Source organism: Lampris incognitus, chromosome 19 (assembly GCF_029633865.1).
Source record: "Lampris incognitus isolate fLamInc1 chromosome 19, fLamInc1.hap2, whole genome shotgun sequence".
Classification (NCBI taxonomy): Eukaryota; Metazoa; Chordata; class Actinopteri; order Lampriformes; family Lampridae; genus Lampris; species Lampris incognitus.
The window spans coordinates 1,890,498-1,917,864 of record NC_079229.1 but is presented as its reverse complement, the minus strand read 5'-3'; the positions used below and the strand labels follow the sequence as shown (position 1 = coordinate 1,917,864).

Sequence of the window (27,367 nt, the reverse complement as noted above, 5' to 3'; positions counted from 1 at the left end):
TTACTGCTTATTTACTTATTTACTTCCCTCTCTACTGCTTATTTACTTATTTACTTCTCTCTACTTCTTATTCACTTGTTTACTTCTTTCTCTACTGCTGATTTAATTGTTTACTTCTCTTTCTACTGCTGATTTACTTGTTTACTTCTCTCTCTCTACTGCTGATTTATTTGTTTACTTCTCTCTACTGCTGATTTACTTGTTTACTTCTCTCTCTACTGCTGATTTACTTGTTTACTTCTCTTTCTACTACTGATTTACTTGTTTACTTCTCTCTCTACTGCTGATTTACTTGTTTACTTCTCTTTGTACTTCTTATTTACTTCTTTACTTCTCTCTCTCTACTGCTTATTTACTTTCTCTCTACTGCTTATTTACTTTCTCTCTACTGCTGATTTACTTCTCTCTCTACTGCTTATTTACTTCTCCCTCTACTGCTTATTTACTTCTCTCTACTGCTTATTTACTTTCTCTCTACTGCTTATTTACTTCTCTCTCTACTGCTTATTTACTTCTCTCTCTACTGCTTATTTACTTCTCTCTCTACTGCTTATTTACTTCTCTCTCTACTGCTTATTTACTTCTCTCTCTACTGCTTATTTACTTCTCTCTCTACTGCTTATTTACTTCTCTCTCTACTGCTTATTTACTTTCTCTCTACTGCTTATTTACTTTCTCACTACTGCTTATTTACTTTCTCTACTTCTTATTTACTTCTCCCTCTACTTCTTATTTACTTTTCTCTACTGCTTATTTACTTCTCTCTACTTCTTATTTACTTCTCTCTCTACTGCTTATTTACTTCTCTCTACTGCTTATTTACTTCTCTCTCTACTGCTTATTTACTTCTCTCTACTGCTTATTTACTTCTCTCTCTACTGCTTATTTACTTCTCTCTCTACTGCTTATTTACTTCTCTCTACTGCTTATTTACTTCTCTCTCTACTGCTTATTTACTTATTTACTTCTCTCTCTACTGCTTATTTACTTGTTTACTTCTCTCTCTACTGCTTATTTACTTATTTACTTCTCTCTCTACTGCTTATTTACTTCTCTCTCTACTTCTTATTTACTTCTCTCTCTACTGCTTATTTACTTCCTCTCTACTTCTTATTTACTTCTTTCTCTACTTCTTATTTACTTCTCTCTACTGCTTATTTACCTCTCTCTCTACTGCTTATTTACTTCTCTCTACTTCTTATTTACTTCTCTCTCTACCGCTTATTTACTTCTCTCTCTACTTCTTATTTACTTCTCTCTCTACTGCTTATTTACTTCTCTCTCTACTGCTTATTTACATCTCTCTCTACTGCTTATTTACTTCTCTCTACTTCTTATTTACTTCTCTATCTACTTCTTATTTACTTCTCTATCTACTTCTTATTTACTTTCTCTCTACTTCTTATTTACTTATTGACTTCTCTCTTTACTGCTTATTTACTTATTTACTTCCCTCTCTACTGCTTATTTACTTATTTACTTCTCTCTACTTCTTATTCACTTGTTTACTTCTTTGTCTACTGCTGATTTAATTGTTTACTTCTCTTTCTACTGCTGATTTACTTGTTTACTTCTCTCTCTCTACTGCTGATTTATTTGTTTACTTCTCTCTACTGCTGATTTACTTGTTTACTTCTCTCTCTACTGCTGATTTACTTGTTTACTTCTCTTTCTACTACTGATTTACTTGTTTACTTCTCTCTCTACTGCTGATTTACTTGTTTACTTCTCTTTGTACTTCTTATTTACTTCTTTACTTCTCTCTCTCTACTGCTTATTTACTTTCTCTCTACTGCTTATTTACTTTATCTCTACTGCTTATTTACTTTCTCTCTACTTCTTATTTGCTTCTCCCTCTACTGCTTATTTACTTCTCTCTCTACTGCTTATTTACTTCTCTCTACTGCTTATTTACTTTCTCTCTACTGCTGATTTACTTCTCTCTCTACTGCTTATTTACTTCTCCCTCTACTGCTTATTTACTTCTCTCTACTGCTTATTTACTTCTCTCTCTACTGCTTATTTACTTCTCTCTCTACTGCTTATTTACTTCTCTCTCTACTGCTTATTTACTTCTCTCTCTACTGCTTATTTACTTTCTCTCTACTGCTTATTTACTTTCTCACTACTGCTTATTTACTTTCTCTACTTCTTATTTAATTCTCCCTCTACTTCTTATTTACTTCTCTCTACTTCTTATTTACTTCTCTCTCTACTGCTTATTTACTTCTCTCTACTGCTTATTTACTTCTCTCTCTACTGCTTATTTACTTCTCTCTACTGCTTATTTACTTCTCTCTCTACTGCTTATTTACTTCTCTCTACTGCTTATTTACTTCTCTCTCTACTGCTTATTTACTTCTCTCTACTGCTTATTTACTTCTCTCTCTACTGCTTATTTACTTCTCTCTCTACTGCTTATTTACTTCTCTCTCTACTGCTTATTTACTTCTCTCTCTACTTCTTATTTACTTCTCTATCTACTTCTTCTTTACTTTCTCTCTACTGCTTATTTACTTTCTCTCTACTGCTTATATACTTCTCTCTCTACTGCTTATTTACTTCTCTCTACTGCTTATTTACTTCTCTCTCTACTGCTTATTTACTTCTCTCTCTACTTCTTATTTACTTATCTCTCTACTGCTTATTTACTTTCTCTCTACTTCTTATTTACTTCTTTCTCTACTTCTTATTTACTTCTCTCTACTGCTTATTTACCTCTCTCTCTACTGCTTATTTACTTCTCTCTACTTCTTATTTACTTCTCTCTCTACCGCTTATTTACTTCTCTCTCTACTTCTTATTTACTTCTCTCTCTACTGCTTATTTACTTCTCTCTCTACTGCTTATTTACTTGTTTACTTCTCTCTCTACTGCTTATTTACCTGTTTACTTCTCTCTCTACTGCTTATTTACTTCTCTCTCTCTACTGCTTATTTACTTCTCTCTCTACTGCTTATTTACGTCTCTCTCTACTTCTTATTTACTTCTCCCTCTACTGCTTATTTACTTCTTTCTCTACTGCTTATTTACTTCTCTCTACTGCTTATTTACTTTCTCTCTACTGCTTATTTACTTCTCTCTCTACTGCTTATTTACTTCTCTCTCTACTGCTTATTTACTTCTCTCTACTGCTTATTTACTTCTCTCTCTACTGCTTATTTACTTCTCTCTACTGCTTATTTACTTCTCTCTCTACTGCTTATTTACTTCTCTCTCTACTGCTTATTTACCTGTCTCTACTGCTTATTTACTTTCTCTCTACTTCTTATTTACTTCTCTCTACTGCTTATTTACTTATTTACTTCTCTCTCTACTGCTTATTTACTTCTCTCTCTACTGCTTATTTACTTTCTCTCTACTTCTTATTTACTTCTCCCTCTACTGCATATTTACTTCTCTCTCTACTGCTTATTTACTTCTCTCTACTGCTTATTTACTTTCTCTCTACTGCTTATTTACTTCTCTCTCTACTGCTTATTTACTTCTCTCTCTACTGCTTATTTACTTCTCTCTACTGCTTATTTACTTCTCTCTCTACTGCTTATTTACTTCTCTCTACTGCTTATTTACTTCTCTCTCTACTGCTTATTTACTTCTCTCTCTACTGCTTATTTACTTTCTCTCTACTGCTTATTTACATTCTCTCTACTGCTTATTTACTTTCTCTCTACTTCTTATTTACTTCTCTCTCTACTGCTTATTTACCTGTCTCTACTGCTTATTTACTTTCTCTCTACTTCTTATTTACTTCTCCCTCTGCTTCTTATTTACTTCTCCCTCTACTGCTTATTTACTTCTCTCTCTACTGCTTATTTACTTTTCTCTACTGCTTATTTACTTCTCTCTACTTCTTATTTACTTGTTTACTTATTTCTCTACTGTTGATTTACTTGTTTACTTCTCTTTCTACTGCAGATTTACGTGTTTACTTCTCTCTCTCAACTGCTGATTTATTTGTTTACTTCTCTCTACTGCTGATTTACTTGTTTACTTCTCTTTCTACTGCTGATTTACTTGTTTACTTCTCTCTCTACTGCTGATTTACTTGTTTACTTCTCTTTGTACTTCTTATTTACTTCTTTACTTCTCTCTCTCTACTGCTTATTTACTTTCTCTCTACTGCTTATTTACTTTCTCTCTACTGCTTATTTACTTTCGCTCTACTTCTTATGTACTTCTCCCTCTACTTCTTATTTACTTCTCCCTCTACTGCTTATTTACTTCTCTCTCTACTGCTTATTATTTCTCTCTACTGCTTATTTACTTTCTCTCTACTGCTTATTTACTTCTCTCTACTTCTTATTTACTTCTCTCTCTACTGCTTATTTACTTCTCTCTAGTTCTTATTTACTTCTCTCTCTACTTCTTATTTACTTCTCTCTCTACTGCTTATTTACTTCTCTCTCTACTGCTTATTTACTTCTCTCTCTACTGCTTATTTACTTTCTCTCTATTGCTTATTTACTTGTCTCTCTACTGCTTATTTACTTCTCTCTACTTCTTATTTACTTCTCTCTCTACTGCTTATTTACTTCTCTCTCTACTGCTTATTTACTTCTCTCTACTTCTTATTTACTTCTGTCTCTACTGCTTATTTACTTCTCTCTCTACTGCTTATTTACTTCTCTCTACTGCTTCTTTACTTCTCTCTACTTCTTATTTACTTCTCTCTCTACTGCTTATTTACTTCTCTCTACTGCTTATTTACTTCTCTCTCTACCGCTTATTTACTTTCTCTCTACTGCTTATTTACTTCTCTCTCTACTGCTTATTTACTTCTCTCTACTGCTTATTTACTTCTCTCTCTACTGCTTATTTACTTCTCTCTACTGCTTATTTACTTCTCTCTCTACTCCTTATTTACTTCTCTCTCTACTGCTTATTTACTTCTCTCTCTACTGCTTATTTACTTCTCTCTCTACTGCTTATTTACTTCTCTCTCTACTGCTTATTTACTTCTCTCTCTACTGCTTATTTACTTTCTCTCTACTGCTTATTTACTTTCTCTCTACTGCTTATTTACTTTCTCTCTACTTCTTATTTACTTCTCCCTCTACTTCTTATTTACTTCTCTCTACTGCTTATTTACTTCTCTCTCTACTGCTTATTTACTTATTTACTTCTCTCTCTACTGCTTATTTACTTATTTACTTCTCTGTGCTGCTTATTTACTTCTCTCTCTACTTCTTATTTACTTCTCTCTACTGCTTATTTACTTCTCTCTCTACTGCTTATTTACTTATTTACTTCTCTCTCTACTGCTTATTTACTTATTTACTTCTCTCTCTGCTGCTTATTTATTTTCTCTCTACTTCTTATTTACTTCTCTCTCTACTGCTTATTTACTTTCTCTCTACTTCTTATTTACTTCTCCCTCTACTTCTTATTTACTTCTCTCTCTACTGCTTATTTACTTCTCTCTACTGCTTATTTACTTCTGTCCTTACTGCTTATTTACTTATTTACTTCTCTCTTTACTGCTTATTTACTTATTTACTTCCCTCTCTACTGCTTATTTACTTATTTACTTCTCTCTACTTCTTATTTACTTCTCTCTACTGCTTATTTACTTATTTACTGCTCTCTACTTCTTATTTACTTATTTACTTCTCTCTACTTCTTATTTACTTGTTTACTTCTCTTTCTACTGCTGATTTACTTATTTACTTCTCTGTCTCTACTGCTGATTTACTTGTTTACTTCTCTCTACTGCTGATTTACTTGTTTAATTCTTTCTCTACTGCTGATTTACTTGTTTACTTCTCTTTCTACTTCTTATTTACTTGTTTACTTCTCTCTCTCTACTGCTGATTTACTTGTTTACTTCTCTGTCTCTACTGCTGATTTACTTGTTTACTTCTCTCTACTGCTGATTTACTTGTTTACTTCTCTCTCTACTGCTGATTTACTTGTTTACTTCTCTCTGTACTGCTGATTTATTTGTTTACTTCTCTTTCTATACCTGATTTACTTTTTTACTTGTCTCTCTACACCTGATTTACTTGTTTACTTCTCTTTCTACTGCTGATTTACTTGTTTACTTCTCTCTCTCTACTGTTTATTTACTTGTTTACTTCTCTATCTACTGCTTATTTACTTCTCTGTACTGCTTATTTACTTGTTTACTTCTTTCTCTACTGCTTATTTGTTTGTTTACTTCTCTCTCTACTGCTGATTTATTTGTTTACTTCTCTCTACTGCTGATTTGTTTACTTCTCTCTCTACTGCTGATTTACTTATTTATTCATCTCTGTACTTCACCCGTAACACATGTACTGTTATTGACTACTGAACCTTGTTCTTTTGTGTACTATGTGTGTGTGTGTGTGTGTGTGTGTGTGTGTGTGTGTGTGTGTGTGTGTGTTTGTGTGTGTGTGTGTGTGTGTGTTTGTGTGTGTGTGTGTGTGTGTGTGTATCCTTGCATCAGAGTGTTTAGAATGTGGATCAAAATGGCAATCTGTTCAATGTTCCCTCTAAGTTCTGACACACTTGGAACTGGACTTGGGTTTCTCATCCGGAACACTTTAAAAGAAAACAAAATTCTCCGGGTGTCTGGGTGGCGTGGCGGTCTTTCCCATTGCCTACCAGCACGGAGATCGCCGGTTCGAATCCCTGTTAGCTCCGGTTTGGTCGGGAGTCCCTACAGACACAATTGGCCATGTCTGCGGGTGGGAAGCCGGATGTGGGTATGTGTCCTGGTCGCTGCACTAGCGCCTCCTCTGGTCAGCCGGGGCACCTGTTTGGGGGGTGGGGGAACTGGGGGGAATAGCATGATCCTCCCACGCGCTACCTCCCCCTGGTGAAACTCCTCACTGTCAGGTGAAAAGAAGCGGCTGGTTACTCCACATGTATGGGAGGAGGCATGTGGTAGTCTGCAGCCCTCCCCGGATCAGCAGAGGGGGTGGAGCAGAGACCGGGACGGCTCGGAAGAGTGGGGTAACTGGCCAAGTACAATTGGGGAGAAAAAGGGGGAAAAACAAAAACACAATAAAAAAGAAAAGAAAAAACAAAACAAAATTCTCCAAGTTTTAGAATTTCTCACATTTTTAATATGTATGTCTTATGATATATATATATATATATATATATATACACACACACACACACACACACACACACACACATATATATATATATATATATATATATACACACACACACACACACACACACACACACACACACACACACATATATATATATATATATATACTTAGCACAGAAAGTAAGGAAATGTGTGTTTGGTAGATTATTTCTTTGTTGTAACGATGCTTCTTGGCTATAAATCTTATACCGTTGGAAAGCCTGTTTATTTCCCTTTTAAATGGCGCCACATGTGTAAGGAACATGCATCTGTGGGATGAGCAGCAGAGCTGAGTATGTGGGTTGCGCCCATGAAACATTTGCCAAATCTTCTCTGCCAATGCCAAACAGCTTATTTTGCTGTTGCTATTGCTATTGCCTCTTGTTTGGAGCTTCTGGTCCCCCAGGTGCTGACAGTCAGCTGCCTGATAGAAGATTTATTGCCAAGAAGCCTCGTTACACCAAAGACATAATCTACCAAACACACGTTTCCTTACTTTTTGTGCTAAGTTTATATATGTGTGTGTGTGTGTGTGTAGCAAATTCAGGGGGCAGCCCAGGTATTAGCCACAGCCAGGACACGAACCCGTATCTCCTGCACCGTGGGCGACAGCGTTAACCAGTCGACTAAAGGGTCCGACCTGTTAGCCAAGGGCTAACGTGTCTACTTATCCGTGTACGTTACACTACCCCCCTCTTCCGGGAAGCGTGTCCCCCCTCTTCCGGAAGCGTGTCCCCCCTCTTCCGGGATATCAGCTCCCTCACGCCTCTGGGCGCACGCCCTTCTGATGACCTCCCGGTCTCACCATCCCACTCCCGACACCAATGCAGCGAATTAGGGGGGCGCCCCTAATTCGCTGCATTACTTACCCCAAGATAATCGTGGCTGTTACTGCAGCAAAAGGGTACCGTACAACGTGTTGATATGTGGGGGTTGAATAACTATACAACACTATGTTTTAGTTTTTAATTTGTCTGAAACAAAGGCCAGTGAAGCCTAACTTATTCTGGCCTTGGGAACGTGCTGTTAGAGCTTGTGGGTTCACAACAACAATACTGTTCAGGGACACAAGCGTGAGTATCTTTCAGGATCCAGGATTTACTGATGACCGTCAAGGGGGTTGAATAGTTAAGCAAGGCCCTGTACATCCCAGATTTACTCCCCCCCGTGAGCCTAGCCACTGCCTGCGCTCCTCAGGAAGGACCTGATTAACGGTTCCCTCAGCCAGCCGCTTCACAAAAGGCCACCGGGGGTTTCACGTCGGAGCCCCGCAGCCGCAGAACTCCCTACCTGAGGAAACAAGGCTAGCAAACCCAGGGCCTTCTTTTAAATCACTTCTCAAAACTTACGTTTAAGGGGGGACTTTTTAGAGTAAAGCTGTTGCTGGCCACATTTATATTTCTATTTTGCCAATTTTAGTTCACTTGTTTTAATCATACATACATACACACACACACACACACACACACACACACACACACACACACACACACACACATATATATAATCTTGACTGTACAAACTATTTTCTTGTAAAGCATCTGGTAACATTGTTTTCAAATCGCTGCATAAATAAAGTTTATTATTATTATTTCAAAAATGTAAATGTGTTCCTTACTGTATAATTTCTCCCAACAGCCTGTAAGATATGACCAGCAGGAGTCACTACGTAGTGTCACAGCAGCCTGTAAGATATGACCAGCAGGAGTCACTACGTAGTGTCACGGCAGCCTGTAAGATATGACCAGCAGGAGTCACTACGTAGTGTCACGGCAGCCTGTAAGATATGACCAGCAGGAGTCACTACGTAGTGTCACGGCAGCCTGTAAGATATGACCAGCAGGAGTCACTACGTAGTGTCACGGCAGCCTGTAAGATATGACCAGCAGGAGTCACTACGTAGTGTCACGGCAGCCTGTAAGATATGACCAGCAGGAGTCACTACGTAGTGTCACGGCAGCCTGTAAGATATGACCAGCAGGAGTCACTACGTAGTGTCACGGCAGCCTGTAAGATATGACCAGCAGGAGTCACTACGTAGTGTCACGGCAGCCTGTAAGATATGACCAGCAGGAGTCACTACGTAGTGTCACGGCAGCCTGTAAGATATGACCAGCAGGAGTCACTACGTAGTGTCACGGCAGCCTGTAAGATATGACCAGCAGGAGTCACTACGTAGTGTCACGGCAGCCTGTAAGATATGACCAGCAGGAGTCACTACGTAGTGTCACGGCAGCCTGTAAGATATGACCAGCAGGAGTCACTACGTAGTGCCACAGCAGCCTGTAAGATATGACCAGCAGGAGTCACTACGTAGTGCCACAGCAGCCTGTAAGATATGACCAGCAGGAGTCACTACGTAGTGCCACAGCAGCCTGTAAGATATGACCAGCAGGAGTCACTACGTAGTGCCACAGCAGCCTGTAAGATATGACCAGCAGGAGTCACTACGTAGTGTCACAGCAGCCTGTAAGATATGACCAGCAGGAGTCACTACGTAGTGTCACAGCAGCCTGTAAGATATGACCAGCAGGAGTCACTACGTAGTGTCACAGCAGCCTGTAAGATATGACCAGCAGGAGTCACTACGTAGTGTCACAGCAGCCTGTAAGATATGACCAGCAGGAGTCACTACGTAGTGTCACAGCAGCCTGTAAGATATGACCAGCAGGAGTCACTACGTAGTGTCACAGCAGCCTGTAAGATATGACCAGCAGGAGTCACTACGTAGTGTCACAGCAGCCTGTAAGATATGACCAGCAGGAGTCACTACGTAGTGTCACAGCAGCCTGTAAGATATGACCAGCAGGAGTCACTACGTAGTGCCACAGCAGCCTGTAAGATATGACCAGCAGGAGTCACTACGTAGTGCCACAGCAGCCTGTAAGATATGACCAGCAGGAGTCACTACGTAGTGCCACAGCAGCCTGTAAGATATGACCAGCAGGAGTCACTACGTAGTGTCACAGCAGCCTGTAAGATATGACCAGCAGGAGTCACTACGTAGTGTCACAGCAGCCTGTAAGATATGACCAGCAGGAGTCACTACGTAGTGCCACAGCAGCCTGTAAGATATGACCAGCAGGAGTCACGACGTAGTGCCACAGCAGCCTGTAAGATATGACCAGCAGGAGTCACGACGTAGTGTCACAGCAGCCTGTAAGATATGACCAGCAGGAGTCACGACGTAGTGCCACAGCAGCCTGTAAGATATGACCAGCAGGAGTCACTACGTAGTGCCACAGCAGCCTGTAAGATATGACCAGCAGGAGTCACTACGTAGTGCCACAGCAGCCTGTAAGATATGACCAGCAGGAGTCACTACGTAGTGCCACAGCAGCCTGTAAGATATGACCAGCAGGAGTCACTACGTAGTGTCACAGCAGCCTGTAAGATATGACCAGCAGGAGTCACTACGTAGTGCCACAGCAGCCTGTAAGATATGACCAGCAGGAGTCACTACGTAGTGCCACAGCAGCCTGTAAGATATGACCAGCAGGAGTCACTACGTAGTGTCACAGCAGCCTGTAAGATATGACCAGCAGGAGTCACTACGTAGTGTCACAGCAGCCTGTAAGATATGACCAGCAGGAGTCACTACGTAGTGCCACAGCAGCCTGTAAGATATGACCAGCAGGAGTCACGACGTAGTGCCACAGCAGCCTGTAAGATATGACCAGCAGGAGTCACGACGTAGTGTCACAGCAGCCTGTAAGATATGACCAGCAGGAGTCACGACGTAGTGCCACAGCAGCCTGTAAGATATGACCAGCAGGAGTCACTACGTAGTGCCACAGCAGCCTGTAAGATATGACCAGCAGGAGTCACTACGTAGTGCCACAGCAGCCTGTAAGATATGACCAGCAGGAGTCACTACGTAGTGCCACAGCAGCCTGTAAGATATGACCAGCAGGAGTCACTACGTAGTGTCACAGCAGCCTGTAAGATATGACCAGCAGGAGTCACTACGTAGTGCCACAGCAGCCTGTAAGATATGACCAGCAGGAGTCACTACGTAGTGCCACAGCAGCCTGTAAGATATGACCAGCAGGAGTCACTACGTAGTGTCACAGCAGCAATAAAGAGGGGTTTCATGATCAAAAAAAGAACATTGTAAAGGTTGGAAATGTCTCTACTATTCTCTGTAATGAGCACCCTGGCATCATGTCAGCTGTGGCTGAGCTGGGGGTGTTTTTACACGGAGGATTGTGGATTTGTCCTACATTAATGCTCTGAACTGTCGATGACAGGCTGGAGCTGTGTGTCTAGAGTGAAGAAAAGCATGGATGAAAACAACACCTACCTGTGTCCTACATGAGTGATGCGAATAAAACTGACTAAAAACTTCCAAATGATTCATTTAAAACAAGAACAGCTCAAATAGAGGTTCGAGTCTATGTGCTGTTTATAGGAGGCAGTATAACAAGTTTACCTTGTCACCGCCCATCTGTCCACACTTCCAACTCTGACCTCCGCTGTCTTTCTCCGTCCCAGGGGTCCACGCGTTCGGCCTGTGTGCCACGGCCCTCATCACCGCCATGCTGCAGCTCATGACAGGCTACCCCACACCCTACTTCCTCACTGTGTGCAAGCCCAACTACACCACGCTCAATGTCACCTGCGAGCAGAACCCCTACGTCATGGACGACATCTGCGCGGGCTCCGACCCCGCAGCCATCAACCAGGGCAGGTGTGGACAGAAAGCTGCAAACCTCCACGTTTCACACTAGCAAGACATTTATTGATTGATTTATTGATTTATTGATTGAGTGTACCAAAATGAGATGTGTGTTCTTGGAGGAAAGCAACTCCAACTCCAGTTTGTGTGACTCAACCAAACAAGAATTCAGCAGTATCACAAGGAGACGTGTGTGTGTGTATATATATATATATATATTCATTCATTCATTCATTCATTCATTTATTTTACTTATACAGTGTCTCCAACTGTTGTGTAGAGGCTGGTCAGTATAAGGTCACCTGACTCGATGATCCAAGATGGATAAAATGTTGATGTATTAAGGGAGAAAAGTTGTGGATTTCAGCCTTCAGTTCAAGCTGGGGTCTTGACAGTGGTGGAAATGTTGCAGGAGATCAAGTCTTGATGTAACTGGCACACTTTCTCCAGCTGTCTGGGAGGATTTGGCTGATTTTGTTTTGTTGTCAGTTTGTGTTGTTGGTGTATGTATTTATTCATGAGAGAATTATCCAGAACAAGTCTGTTTTTGTGCCAATGAAACAGAGAGAAAGAGGAGAGAAAGAAAGAGAGGAATCGCCTTTTGATGTTCTTATTAATGAGCTTAGTAAAAACACCAGCGACTAGCTCCTTGCAGAACAAAGGCATGGACACTGGAGGTGAGCAGATAAGTGCATGCACTCTCCTCATAAATAGGTCGACAAAGCCCAAGAAACATCACAGCAGTTTGAATTTCAAGTGTAAAGAGTGACCTTAAAGTCCGACAGAAAATACATATTCCCATCCGAGGACTACTGGGAAAGCAAGTCCTGAAGAAACACTTAGCAGACAGAAGACCTCTAGACAGAGGTGCAGGACATGCATGCATTGTGAGAGTTATTTAGCATGTTTCCTTTGAAAACTGTAAAGAAAAAAAGATAAGCACAATACTTCCTTTTCTCCATCAGAAGCTATGGTGAGAAAATCATCCCCTGTACCCATGTCCCAGCTTTCCCAGCCTCACGGCTTAGCCCCTTAAACCGTAGAACTTGATCCCGGTCATGTCCGAGTCATCTGGGAGAACCGGGCCTTGCAACAGATGTATCGGAGCACTAAAGGCATCCGTAGCCTGCTGACAAGCCATCTGACTGGCTGTAGCTTCAGGCATCAACACAGCTTCTGCCTGCTCTCCTCGTCCCAGCCATGTCTGGCCACGTTTCAGTGAGGGGCCTGAACAGAGTCCAGAGTGTTTGTTGGTTTTACGCTGCATGTCGGCTTCATGTTGGTTTTTTAGTGTTTGTGTTTGTGGCAGCAGACCTTGGCTGGATGTGGGACAGTGGATGAGGCAAGGTTTAACCCACGCATTTGGGACACACATTCCTGGGCTGCAGAGAAGAGGGGCTAAATATAACTGAACGCTCACGGCATAAACACTGTTTGCCATTGTCTTCTCCGGCAGCATCAGCTTTAGTCAGTGGTCACGTTCCCAGCACAGCATGCAGTATTATGCTGGGACGTTTGTTGAGGAGGGATATTAGCAGCCTATTCGAAACCGTTGGATCTAAATTCAACATTGGCTAATGCTCACCACGTCTGCATACTAAAAAGTTTTGCAGCCATTAATGAAGAGGCATACTGACACTCACACACAAACTTTACTGACATACAACGTACAACAGCACCTCACATCAGCTGTGTGTGTTGAAACACACACAGCTGGGATGCAGTTCACACATAAACACATAGATGTGTTCATGTACACAAGCAAAAAGAAACGCACACACACACACACACACACACACCAGGCTATGCAAGACAAAGAGAGCAGAAACTCAGTTAGAGCAGGCTGGGAGGGTGTTGGTGATGGGGCTGTCAGCAGGCTGGGGAGGGTGTTGGTGCTGGGGCTGTCAGAAGGCTGGGAGGGTGTTGGTGCTGGGGCTGTCAGAAGGCTGGGAGGGTGTTGGTGATGGGGCTGTCAGAAGGCTGGGAGGGTGTTGGTGCTGGGGCTGTCAGAAGGCTGGGAGGGTGTTGGTGCTGGGGCTGTCAGAAGGCTGGGGAGGGTGTTGGTGCTGGGGCTGTCAGAAGGCTGGGAGGGTGTTGGTGCTGGGGCTGTCAGAAGGCTGGGAGGGTGTTGGTGATGGGGCTGTCAGAAGGCTGGGAGGGTGCTGGTGCTGGGGCTGTCAGAAGGCTGGGGAGGGTGTTGGTGCTGGGGCTGGGGCTGTCAGAAGGCTGGGAGGGTGTTGGTGCTGGGGCTGTCAGAAGGCTGGGAGGGTGTTGGTGCTGGGGCTGTCAGAAGGCTGGGGAGGGTGTTGGTGCTGGGGCTGGGGCTGTCAGAAGGCTGGGAGGGTGTTGGTGATGGGGCTGTCAGAAGGCTGGGAGGGTGTTGGTGCTGGGGCTGTCAGAAGGCTGGGAGGGTGCTGGTGCTGGGGCTGTCAGAAGGCTGGGAGGGTGTTGGTGCTGGGGCTGTCAGAAGGCTGGGGAGGGTGTTGGTGCTGGGGCTGTCAGAAGGCTGGGAGGGTGTTGGTGATGGGGCTGTCAGCAGGCTGGGGAGGGTGTTGGTGATGGGGCTGTCAGAAGGCTGGGAGGGTGTTGGTGATGGGGCTGTCAGCAGGCTGGGGAGGGTGTTGGTGCTGGGGCTGGGGCTGTCAGAAGGCTGGGGAGGGTGTTGGTGCTGGGGCTGTCAGAAGGCTGGGAGGGTGCTGGTGCTGGGGCTGTCAGAAGGCTGGGAGGGTGTTGGTGCTGGGGCTGTCAGAAGGCTGGGGAGGGTGTTGGTGCTGGGGCTGTCAGAAGGCTGGGAGGGTGTTGGTGCTGGGGCTGTCAGAAGGCTGGGAGGGTGTTGGTGCTGGGGCTGTCAGAAGGCTGGGAGGGTGTTGGTGATGGGGCTGTCAGAAGGCTGGGAGGGTGTTGGTGCTGGGGCTGTCAGAAGGCTGGGGAGGGTGTTGGTGCTGGGGCTGAGGCTGTCAGAAGGCTGGGAGGGTGTTGGTGCTGGGGCTGTCAGAAGGCTGGGAGGGTGCTGGTGCTGGGGCTGTCAGAAGGCTGGGAGGGTGTTGGTGCTGGGGCTGTCAGAAGGCTGGGGAGGGTGTTGGTGCTGGGGCTGTCAGAAGGCTGGGAGGGTGTTGGTGCTGGGGCTGTCAGAAGGCTGGGGAGGGTGTTGGTGATGGGGCTGTCAGAAGGCTGGGAGGGTGTTGGTGCTGGGGCTGAGGCTGTCAGAAGGCTGGGAGGGTGTTGGTGCTGGGGCTGTCAGAAGGCTGGGGAGGGTGTTGGTGCTGGGGCTGTCAGAAGGCTGGGAGGGTGCTGGTGCTGGGGCTGTCAGAAGGCTGGGAGGGTGTTGGTGCTGGGGCTGTCAGAAGGCTGGGGAGGGTGCTGGTGCTGGGGCTGTCAGAAGGCTGGGGAGGGTGTTGGTGCTGGGGCTGTCAGAAGGCTGGGGAGGGTGTTGGTGCTGGGGCTGTCAGAAGGCTGGGAGGGTGCTGGTGCTGGGGCTGTCAGAAGGCTGGGAGGGTGTTGGTGATGGGGCTGTCAGAAGGCTGGGAGGGTGCTGGTGCTGGGGCTGTCAGAAGGCTGGGGAGGGTGTTGGTGCTGGGGCTGTCAGAAGGCTGGGAGGGTGTTGGTGCTGGGGCTGTCAGAAGGCTGGGGAGGGTGTTGGTGATGGGGCTGTCAGAAGGCTGGGAGGGTGCTGGTGCTGGGGCTGTCAGAAGGCTGGGGAGGGTGTTGGTGCTGGGGCTGTCAGAAGGCTGGGAGGGTGTTGGTGCTGGGGCTGTCAGAAGGCTGGGAGGGTGTTGGTGATGGGGCTGTCAGAAGGCTGGGAGGGTGTTGGTGCTGGGGCTGTCAGAAGGCTGGGAGGGTGCTGGTGCTGGGGCTGTCAGAAGGCTGGGAGGGTGTTGGTGCTGGGGTTGTCAGAAGGCTGGGAGGGTGTTGGTGCTGGGGCTGTCAGAAGGCTGGGGAGGGTGCTGGTGCTGGGGCTGTCAGAAGGCTGGGGAGGGTGCTGGTGCTGGGGCTGTCAGAAGGCTGGGAGGGTGTTGGTGCTGGGGCTGTCAGAAGGCTGGGAGGGTGCTGGTGCTGGGGCTGTCAGAAGGCTGGGAGGGTGTTGGTGCTGGGGCTGTCAGAAGGCTGGGAGGGTGTTGGTGCTGGGGCTGTCAGAAGGCTGGGAGGGTGCTGGTGCTGGGGCTGTCAGAAGGCTGGGAGGGTGCTGGTGCTGGGGCTGTCAGAAGGCTGGGAGGGTGTTGGTGCTGGGGCTGTCAGAAGGCTGGGGAGGGTGTTGGTGCTGGGGCTGTCAGAAGGCTGGGAGGGTGTTGGTGCTGGGGCTGGGGCTGTCAGAAGGCTGGGAGGGTGCTGGTGCTGGGGCTGGCAGAAGGCTGGGAGGGTTTTGGTGCTGGGGCTGGGGCTGGCAGAAGGCTGGGAGGGTTTTGGTGCTGGGGCTGTCAGAAGGCAGGGGAGGGTGTTGGTGCTGGGGCTGTCAGAAGGCTGGGAGGGTGCTGGTGATGGGGCTGTCAGAAGGCTGGGAGGGTGTTGGTGCTGGGGCTGGGGCTGTCAGAAGGCTGGGAGGGTTTTGGTGCTGGGGCTGTCAGAAGGCTGGGAGGGTGTTGGTGCTGGGGCTGGGGCTGTCAGAAGGCTGGGAGGGTGTTGGTGCTGGGGCTGTCAGAAGGCTGGGAGGGTGTTGGTGCTGGGGCTGGGGCTGTCAGAAGGCTGGGAGGGTGCTGGTGCTGGGGCTGGGGCTGGCAGAAGGCTGGGAGGGTGTTGGTGCTGGGGCTGGGGCTGGCAGAAGGCTGGGAGGGTTTTGGTGCTGGGGCTGTCAGAAGGCAGGGGAGGGTGTTGGTGCTGGGGCTGTCAGCAGGCTGGGAGGGTGTTGGTGATGGGGCTGTCAGAAGGCTGGGGAGGGTGTTGGTGCTGGGGCTGTCAGAAGGCTGGGAGGGTGTTGGTGATGGGGCTGTCAGCAGGCTGGGGAGGGTGTTGGTGCTGGGGTTGTCAGAAGGCTGGGAGGGTGCTGGTGCTGGGGCTGTCAGAAGGCTGGGAGGGTGCTGGTGCTGGGGCTAGCAGAAGGCTGGGGAGGGTGCTGGTGATGGGGCTGTCAGAAGGCTGGGAGGTGTTGGTGCTGGGGCTGTCAGAAGGCTGGGAGGGTGCTGGTGATGGGGCTGTCAGAAGGCTGGGAGGGTGCTGGTGCTGGGGCTAGCAGAAGGCTGGGAGGGTGCTGGTGATGGGGCTGTCAGAAGGCTGGGAGGGTGCTGGTGCTGGGGCTAGCAGAAGGCTGGGAGGGTGTTGGTGATGGGGCTGTCAGAAGGCTGGGAGGGTGTTGGTGCTGGGGCTGTCAGAAGGCTGGGAGGGTGCTGGTGCTGGGGCTGGGGCTGTCAGAAGGCTGGGGAGGGTGTTGGTGCTGGGGCTGTCAGAAGGCTGGGAGGGTGTTGGTGCTGGGGCTGTCAGAAGGCTGGGAGGGTGCTGGTGATGGGGCTGTCAGAAGGCTGGGAGGGTGCTGGTGCTGGGGCTGTCAGAAGGCTGGGAGGGTGTTGGTGCTGGGGCTGTCAGAAGGCTGGGAGGGTGTTGGTGCTGGGGTTGTCAGAAGGCTGGGAGGGTGTTGGTGCTGGGGCTGTCAGAAGGCTGGGAGGGTGCTGGGGCTGGGGCTGTCAGAAGGCTGGGAGGGTGCTGGGGCTGGGGCTGTCAGAAGGCTGGGAGGGTGCTGGTGCTGGGGCTGTCAGAAGGCTGGGAGGGTGTTGGTGCTGGGGTTGTCAGAAGGCTGGGAGGGTGTTGGTGCTGGGGCTGTCAGAAGGCTGGGGAGGGTGCTGGTGCTGGGGCTGTCAGAAGGCTGGGGAGGGTGCTGGTGCTGGGGCTGTCAGAAGGCTGGGAGGGTGTTGGTGCTGGGGCTGTCAGAAGGCTGGGAGGGTGCTGGTGCTGGGGCTGTCAGAAGGCTGGGAGGGTGTTGGTGCTGGGGCTGTCAGAAGGCTGGGAGGGTGTTGGTGCTGGGGCTGTCAGAAGGCTGGGAGGGTGCTGGTGCTGGGGCTGTCAGAAGGCTGGGAGGGTGCTGGTGCTGGGGCTGTCAGAAGGCTGGGAGGGTGTTGGTGCTGGGGCTGTCAGAAGGCTGGGGAGGGTGTTGGTGCTGGGGCTGTCAGAAGGCTGGGAGGGTGTTGGTGCTGGGGCTGTCAGAAGGCTGGGAGGGTGTTGGTGCTGGGGCTGTCAGAAGGCTGGGAGGGTGTTGGTGCTGGGGCTGTCAGAAGGCTGGGAGGGTGTTGGTGCTGGGGCTGTCAGAAGGCTGGGAGGGTGCTGGTGCTGGGGCTGTCAGAAGGCTGGGAGGGTGTTGGTGCTGGGGCTGTCAGAAGGCTGGGGAGGGTGTTGGTGCTGGGGCTGTCAGAAGGCTGGGAGGGTGTTGGTGCTGGGGCTGGGGCTGTCAGAAGGCTGGGAGGGTGCTGGTGCTGGGGCTGGCAGAAGGCTGGGAGGGTTTTGGTGCTGGGGCTGGGGCTGGCAGAAGGCTGGGAGGGTTTTGGTGCTGGGGCTGTCAGAAGGCAGGGGAGGGTGTTGGTGCTGGGGCTGTCAGAAGGCTGGGAGGGTGTTGGTGCTGGGGCTGGGGCTGTCAGAAGGCTGGGAGGGTGTTGGTGCTGGGGCTGGGGCTGGCAGAAGGCTGGGAGGGTTTTGGTGCTGGGGCTGTCAGAAGGCTGGGGAGGGTGTTGGTGCTGGGGCTGTCAGCAGGCTGGGAGGGTGTTGGTGATGGGGCTGTCAGAAGGCTGGGGAGGGTGTTGGTGCTGGGGCTGTCAGAAGGCTGGGAGGGTGTTGGTGATGGGGCTGTCAGCAGGCTGGGGAGGGTGTTGGTGCTGGGGTTGTCAGAAGGCTGGGAGGGTGCTGGTGCTGGGGCTGTCAGAAGGCTGGGAGGGTGCTGGTGCTGGGGCTAGCAGAAGGCTGGGGAGGGTGCTGGTGATGGGGCTGTCAGAAGGCTGGGAGGTGTTGGTGCTGGGGCTGTCAGAAGGCTGGGAGGGTGTTGGTGATGGGGCTGTCAGAAGGCTGGGAGGGTGCTGGTGATGGGGCTGTCAGAAGGCTGGGAGGGTGCTGGTGCTGGGGCTAGCAGAAGGCTGGGAGGGTGCTGGTGATGGGGCTGTCAGAAGGCTGGGAGGGTGCTGGTGCTGGGGCTAGCAGAAGGCTGGGAGGGTGTTGGTGATGGGGCTGTCAGAAGGCTGGGAGGGTGTTGGTGCTGGGGCTGTCAGAAGGCTGGGAGGGTGCTGGTGCTGGGGCTGGGGCTGTCAGAAGGCTGGGGAGGGTGTTGGTGCTGGGGCTGTCAGAAGGCTGGGAGGGTGTTGGTGCTGGGGCTGTCAGAAGGCTGGGAGGGTGCTGGTGATGGGGCTGTCAGAAGGCTGGGAGGGTGCTGGTGCTGGGGCTGTCAGAAGGCTGGGAGGGTGTTGGTGCTGGGGCTGTCAGAAGGCTGGGAGGGTGTTGGTGCTGGGGCTGTCAGAAGGCTGGGAGGGTGTTGGTGCTGGGGTTGTCAGAAGGCTGGGAGGGTGTTGGTGCTGGGGCTGTCAGAAGGCTGGGAGGGTGCTGGGGCTGGGGCTGTCAGAAGGCTGGGAGGGTGCTGGGGCTGGGGCTGTCAGCAGGCTGGGAGGGTGTTGGTGATGGGGCTGTCAGAAGGCTGGGGAGGGTGCTGGGGCTGGGGCTGTCAGCAGGCTGGGGAGGGTGCTGGGGCTGGGGCTGTCAGAAGGCTGGGGAGGGTGTTGGTGCTGGGGCTGGGGCTGTCAGAAGGCTGGGGAGGGTGCTGGTGCTGGGGCTGGCAGAAGGCTGGGAGGGTGTTGGTGCTGGGGCTGTCAGAAGGCTGGGGAGGGTGCTGGTGCTGGGGCTGTCAGAAGGCTGGGAGGGTGCTGGTGCTGGGGCTGTCAGAAGGCTGGGAGGGTGCTGGTGCTGGGGCTGTCAGAAGGCTGGGGAGGGTGCTGGTGCTGGGGCTGTCAGAAGGCTGGGGAGGGTGTTGGTGCTGGGGCTGTCAGAAGGCTGGGGAGGGTGTTGGTGCTGGGGCTGTCAGAAGGCTGGGAGGGTGTTGGTGCTGGGGCTGTCAGAAGGCTGGGAGGGTGCTGGTGATGGGGCTGGCAGAAGGCTGGGAGGGTGTTGGTGCTGGGGCTGTCAGAAGGCTGGGAGGGTGCTGGTGATGGGGCTGGCAGAAGGCTGGGAGGGTGTTGGTGCTGGGGCTGTCAGAAGGCTGGGAGGGTGCTGGTGCTGGGGCTGTCAGAAGGCTGGGAGGGTGCTGGTGCTGGGGCTGTCAGAAGGCTGGGGAGGGTGTTGGTGATGGGGCTGGGGCTGTCAGAAGGCTGGGAGGGTGCTGGTGCTGGGGTTGTCAGAAGGCTGGGAGGGTGCTGGTGCTGGGGCTGTCAGAAGGCTGGGGAGGGTGTTGGTGCTGGGGCTGGCAGAAGGCTGGGGAGGGTGTTGGTGCTGGGGCTGTCAGAAGGCTGGGAGGGTGTTGGTGCTGGGGCTGTCAGAAGGCTGGGAGGGTGTTGGTGCTGGGGCTGAGGCTGGTGCTGGGGCTGGCAGAAGTAGGTCGTGTGGGTGGTTTGTACTGAGGAACCGGGCCACAGGTTCACTTCCATTGTGCAGCGCTGAGCAGAGCTGCTGCTGAACTCTGCAGCAGATCAGAACACAGGGAGCGTGTTGTCTCAGGCTGAATGAGGTCTGAGTGTGCAAGTGTGCAGATTGTTTGGGTTTCAGTGTGGCTGAGCTGATGAGAGCAAGGAGAGAGGAAACACCTCCTACACGTCCGTTCTCTCTGCCTTAACCCGCCTTGTTAAAGCAGTTCGGTGTAAAGAAGCTGTTTGGAGGGTTAACAGTGCTGCTACCATGTGGCCATGATACACACACCAACACCGCCTTCAACTTGTGTCCCCTGTAACAACAACCGGCTGAAGAGGAGTGTGTGTGTGTGTGTGTGTGTGTGTGTGTGTGTGTGTGTGTGTGCATGCTTGCCTGTGTGTGAGAGGCGGTGTTTGAGATGTGGTTCTTGTTGTCTTTTCGATGTGGTGTAATTGCCTCTCTGTTGACTCACAGTGGAGCATCGCTGGAGCACCATCTCAGTCTATTTCTGTCCTCTGTCTCTTCCAGAAAATCCTTTCCGTCACAGCACGCCACCCTAGCGTCCTTTGCAGCGGTCTACGTTTCAGTGAGTAATGGCTCATACCCACACAAACACTCCGCCCCGCTGGCCTTCTCCAGAACTGCTTAATGCCCTCCAATAGCCCAGTTAATGAAACGTGACGTGAAAAAAAAAGCAAGAGGAAGATTAAGTTAGTCCGGATTAACTGACTCTTCTGGTTCTTCACTTTGATATGTATGACATCTTTGCTTCAGCAGAAGGACTTTCAGTATTGGACAGTACCAGGGAAGATGTGCGAGGTGGTTATGAGCTGCAGCTAAATCTCTTAGAAACCCGGGTTGTACCAACTAAACTGTGTCCCAGATAGCCAAATTGCTGTGGCCCGGACCCGTCCCACACCCGACACATCATCCGGCCCACATACCATGAGGAATGGTGGCACTTGGGCGGTCCGCTCCTGTTGCCAGATCTGGGCCAGAACCAAGCCATAGCAATGCTGCATGTGCCACATATTTGCCAGAGGTGGTCCATATTTGTTTTGTGATATTTGGGCCATATTCAGCATTTACCACACGGGCCACTTCAGGGTCACATCCAGACCACATGTTGCCCAGAGCACCGCATCTCTGCCACAAAAGGCCACATTTGATTTGGCACATTGGGGCCATATTTGTTATTATACATGTGGGCCACTTCAGGCTCACATCCATTTTGTCAGGGCCAGAAGAAGGCCACCAGTGCCGCATCAGTGCCTGAAGTGGCCCACATCCGGATGCTGTGTGGGATTCCTCCTACTCTGTACAGTGAAAGCAGCAGGCTGCAACTCATTTCCCAGTGCAGGTCATGTGGTCGTTGTATCTCTGATCTAGTCACAGTAGACGCACAGGAAGCCTTCGGCTCAGTATGTTCTAGGGATGACATGTACATCTGCCCATGTGGTGATATAACCTGCAGTATTCAAAGAGAACGACTGTGTATTTCTTAACAAAGTTCGCGTCATGCAGTCCTCTGAGGCTGGCCCTGTATCTTCTGTGTGTGTGTGTCTTCCGTCTGACTCTCCAACACAAACACACCTGGGCTGCCAGACGCAGTGCTGCTAGCTGCTCTAAAGATGCTGAGGGGGCTTGTGACCGGACGCCTGGCCTTCACGGCCCGCGGCGCAGGCCAGTCGGAGGGCTGCGTGATTAAAAAGGACTTGGAAGGCGGTGTCAGTCTGTGCTTATAGAAGCTCTCTGACAGAAGACGAAGGCTCAACCTCTCCACAAACCCATATTCACACACGTCTCTGATCGCCCCCTCGCTTTCCGTCTCTTCTTCTTTCCCTATCTCACATCCGCAGGGCTCGAGTTTCCGGGTCATGGTGCAGTCGAAGGCGCCAGCGATACTTCACGGCACAGATCGGAGGTGTAGCCAATACCTTTCAGCTAATTTGGGGACATGCTGCGCTGGTGGTAATCGGGCACAGTTGACTCTGTGCGTAACTGTAGTCCACTGACTTCCTGTTTCTACTGCAGGGGTCATCCCAGGTGACACGTTTCAAGTTGTACTTAGCAAGTTACGGAACTTGATGTGTACAATGTGGAACGTTTCACCCGTGTGCTGGGAGGTGCAGGTGAAAGGGTGTGGACAGTTGTGTGCATGTGGTCGACATTTGTCCATGGTAAATCTGGCAGGCATCGCGACAAATATGCCGTTGTCAACAGCACACGCCAACAAACTGGAAAGTGGTATGACCGCTGCAGTAGAAACCGGAAGTCCGTGGACTACAGTTACACACAGACCCGATTGAGGCACAGTTGTAAAAGGGTTGGATCAGGGGGAATAAATGATCACTGGGAGAGATGGGGGCTGTCTTCAGGTATGGCCAATCAAATCAGCTCCTGGCATTCCCTGTGAAAGCAGCCTGGTTAAACCGGGCCTGACCGATGACCAGCTGGATCAATACGGCACAGTCGAGTTTCCAGTCCCACAGTTTCGGGAACACAACTGTGGCACTTAAAGGGTGATCACCCCTGATGAAGTCTTCATCAGGATATAGTGACCGATTCCTTGGAGTCACGGTGAACTGCCAGTTTCGTAATGGACGGCGGGAATTCCAGTCCAGCTAAGTCAGAAAAGCTTCCAGCAGGAGGGAACTGATGTCCTTTTCCGGGAGGTGCAGAGTCGCCAAGTGCGCTTACAAAAGACACTAACACCAATCCCAGTGTGATATGAGACACCAAGACGAATATTTGACAGGCTACCGTTTAACTGGTCTTCGTTCTCACCAGCGTCTTCCTCGCTTTCCTGCTCGTACTATGAACACAGCAGGAGACCTTACATAGTTGTGATCAGGGATCAGTGAGTCCAGCCAATCAGTTCGTTCTTTCGTGTTAAATGAGGTTGATGAGATACTGAAAACCCCGTCACCGTGTTGGTTTCCATGCGTTACGACGCACATTGACTGTGTCATGATAGTAGACAATGATGCACGCAGATATTTTGTTTTGTGATCTAAAAGGTTTAGGACAGTATTCAGCTAGATTGTTCACACCATAGGCCGACACAACATACACAAAAGGGGCGTGTGTGATTTTGGATAAGTCTATGCTTAGGGTAACGGCCATGAATGACTAGACTCGCTAGGCCTTGGCTGAAAGGGCCGGACCCGTTAGTCGACTGGTTAACGTAGTCGCCTGTGGTGTGGGAGACCCGGGTTCGCGTCCCGGCTGCGGCGGTTCCCTGCTACCCCCCCCCCCCCCGAATTCGCTACGTTGGTGTACCTTTACCCAAAGCCCGGAAACCACCACACGATGTCTGCGTCTGCACTAAGACGTGGTCTGACCAGGCTGAGACGCAGGCATATTATTTGGTTTTATTTGACACTAAACACTAGCAACGAACCACCTGCTTTTGACTGTCACACCCTCTACTGCGTCCTCCCGCCCGGTTCGGCCCAAGCGATGTCATGGGGAGCCCAGAAATTTGCAAACGCATCCAGGATAGAGAAAAACCACCTGGCACTACACCCGCGTTAGAGCTACCTCTGGCCTTGCACCATCTGGAAACTAGAGCCCATAGCATAGCATGGTGTGGGTTAGACGTCTGACAAAGTCTTTTGTGTTCATCAGAATACCAAGTGTGGTACGAGAGGTGTGTGCTTGGTTCTGTGGTGTGCATGAGGCGACTCGTCAGCGTACTGAAACAGGTTTGTGATTGTCTGTGTATCCAGATGTACTTCAACAGCACACTGACTGACTCGTCCAAGCTGCTGAAGCCGCTGTTGGTCTTCTCCTTCATCATGTGTGCCATCATCTGTGGCCTAACCAGGATTATCCAGTACAAGAATCATGCCATCGATGTCTATCTGGGCTTCCTGATCGGAGGGGCAATAGCCATCTACCTGGTAGGGTACATCTACCATTTCCTTTGAAATACTGTTTGCGAGAAAGACTAGTTGGGGGTAAATTTGTCCTCACCTCTCTGTTGCTGTTATGAACCCAATTTTTGTGTGTCTCAAATTTAATTTAGAAATTGGATATGGTACCACTTTACAATAAGACTACCCTTATAAAGTATTGAAAATGGTTTATAATTAGTTCATTCGTTAGATTGTGAACACTTTATAAATCATAAAAAGCTGTTATAACACATTAGATAAAAAGGGCAACAGTGATGTTGCTTGCCAGATAGTGAGCCCACATTTATCTGTACTGTTAAGCCTCAGATCTCATTGGTTAGCTAGCAATTTCAAGATCTGCTAGCAACTAGCAAGATCCGACCTTAATCAGAATAGGATAGATACAAAATGGAGCGGTAACTTTATCTTGCCAAATGGTGAGCTTGCCTGCATCGATGTATGAAAACTCTTGCAACTTGTTTGTATTTGTTTATTAATGATTTAGAAAGCAACAACAACCTTATTGATAACCTAATTGTAAACCATTTATAAATCCTTCATAAGTGTAGTGTTATTGTAAAGTGGTAGCTATAATAGAACTGATTATGTCCTTGCGTAGACATTTTGCCTTGACATCACAAGTTCCAAATGCTTTGGCTATACATTACCTTTTAACATTCAGATCAACTACATGCATGCTGTGAACCGTACATTATTATATTCACTTTTGCAGGAACACTGTGCAGTGTTTTTTTAAAGCATATCAAGTAAAATTTTGCATTGCAGCCTCATGATCCATCAAGTTTCTCCTGTTGTGTTCAGGGTTATTATGCGGTTGGTAACTTCCAACCGAGTGAGGAGGCCAGCAAATATCCCTCTCCCCAGCTCCACCATCCCTGTTCCTTACCTCACATCAGCCAGGAGGCCGTCCTCCACCATCTACAGATGAAGGCAAGCATGGCTGGAGAGCTGAGCATCCCCATTTCCCACTCAGAGGGCCTCCTCCATCGTGGCCTCCAGCAGCAGAGACCTGGTAACATCCTCAAGCGCTCAAGTGCTGATGTGGAGGTGATCTCTCCACACAGCCCCCTGAGCAAGGAGTCCATGGTCACCTTCAGTCACACTCTCCCACGGGTTCATACTCCCCAGGCCATAGCTGCATATGATGAGGCAGCAAGACGCCATGCTGCTACCCTTCACCATGCCTCGATGGACTCCAGTCGCTCCAAACAGCTACTGTCTCAGTGGAAAAGCAAAAATGACATCCGCAGTCGCTCCCTGCAGGTACCTGACTCCTTCTCTTCCTCTGTCGACTCTTCCTCCGGCCAGTCCTCCCAGCACCCCCATCACCATGGGAGCATGGAGCTCCACTCAAGTGTTGAACCATCAGCAATGGGCCTGAATGGAGGCTTTGACTGTAGCACTTATGCTTACATGGCCAAGTTGGCTGCAGGTGCCAGCACCACCCTACCCAGTAACTGCAGCGGGATAACCGGAGGTGCCAGGATAGCCATGCAGTCTCGACCGGGATCTTCACAGCTGGTCTATATACCAGAGGAAGTACATGAGAACTACAGTAACACATCCCCAAGGACTGTAGGAGGAGGAGGAGGGGGAAGTGAGGGAGGAGGCAGAGAGGGGTTGACAACAGGTAACAGTGCAGCACAGGCAAACTGGCAAAGAGCAGCGGAAAAGACAGCAGCCTGTAGGACTAATGAAAGTGGGCCAAACGGCCAGCCACGAATCATGCAGGTCATAGCTATGTCCAAGCAGCAGGGTCTCCTGCAGACCCACTCCAAAAGCCTTGATGAGAGCAGTATGGGCTGCAGCATAGCTGGAAGCTACCAGGGCTCTGCTCGCTACAGGGCACTTGACCAAGATCCTAGCAGCACCGCCGGGCCCAGCTCGCTGGGGAGCACCACAGGCAGTATTTCGGGGAGCACTGGAGCAATCGTTAGAGTCGAGGCCCATCCTGAAAACAACAGGCCAGTGATCCAAGCCCCATCCACAGATGGGAGTGGGTCATGGAGGTGGCGGTCACTGGATCATGGCACCGGAAACTGTGGGGTCGGAGGGGGAGGTGGTGGAGGAGGAATTCTGAGGCAGTCATTTGAGCTCAACGATCTCAATAGGGACTCTGAAAGCTCCGAGTCAATTCGCGAGGGCTCCATTGATAGGAAGCACACAAATCATGTCATCCCCACCGCTGTTACCATGACTTCCACCATTACAACTCCACCCATTGTTACGGTGCATACCCAGAGCAGCGGCCAAGGAGAACAGAGGCTGCCCCCCCAGGGTTTCTCCACCATCCGGGTGACTCCCGGGGATGGCGGCAACTGTGGATCTGCAGGAGGTGGAGGGGCCGGAGGTGTGGAAGCCACCTCAGAGGCTCCTTCAGTAGCCTCCAGCCGGGACTCCACTCTGCGGCGGAAAGGGAATAACCTGATTCTGATCCCAGAAAGAGCCAACAGTCCAGATAATACCCGGAATATTTTCTACAAAGGAACCTCCCTAACACCTGCTTTTAAGGAATAAATAACTAAAGCAAGTTAAAAAAATGAAACGGACAGACTGGACCGAGTAGATTTTCCAGAGAACTTTCGTGGCCAAATAGCAGCATTACAAGTCTGTAAATACCTTTACAGAAACAAGAGGTTTTATCCAGCATGAACTTTTTGTATGTGTCGAGACTAAAGCACAACCTTTGAGGTGTTGTAGAAATAATCACTGTGTACCTTTGTGGTTGCTCCCGAGGATATCTGTTGTAGCACTGACCCTGTGCCGGTGATTTCTGGACAGGGACAAGAGAGTTATGTAAGTTTTTGGATATATTTCTTTGCAAGAATGAAAAAAAAGCACTGACAATTTAAAGCTGTAGCAAAATATTGCAAATTTATTGTACCATATCTGTGAAACTGTTGAATTTCCTGTACTGTAAATAGTGTGTGTTTGAAAAGGGTGCTACACCAGAAAATGCTATTTAATATACAATATTATGTACAATTTCAATAGATAAAAGATAACTTATTTTACAAAGACTGAAAACTAGATCATTAATATGTGACAGAGATATGTTTTGTATTTTGTCTCTTTTCTGTACAGGTACCACATACTCAACAGAAAACCGTTTTGAACCATAAGTGTGCTTAGCATTCCTTCTGTAGCTACTATGAGGTCGAA

The 27,367-nt window shown here is 49.0% G+C and overlaps 1 protein-coding gene across 1 annotated transcript in view; it reads left to right on the top strand.

Moving 5' to 3' along the window:
- LOC130130166 (phospholipid phosphatase-related protein type 4) overlaps positions 1 to 26,722 on the top strand; it is a 78,563-nt gene extending 51,841 nt beyond the window's left edge. The window contains exons 4-7 of the mRNA XM_056299907.1: positions 11,582 to 11,777; positions 20,814 to 20,871; positions 24,017 to 24,190; positions 25,007 to 26,722. Coding sequence (XP_056155882.1) covers positions 11,582 to 11,777; positions 20,814 to 20,871; positions 24,017 to 24,190; positions 25,007 to 26,722 — 2,144 coding nt within the window. The remainder of the gene's footprint in view (positions 1 to 11,581; positions 11,778 to 20,813; positions 20,872 to 24,016; positions 24,191 to 25,006) is intronic.
- Positions 26,723 to 27,367: the final 645 nt, after the last annotated feature.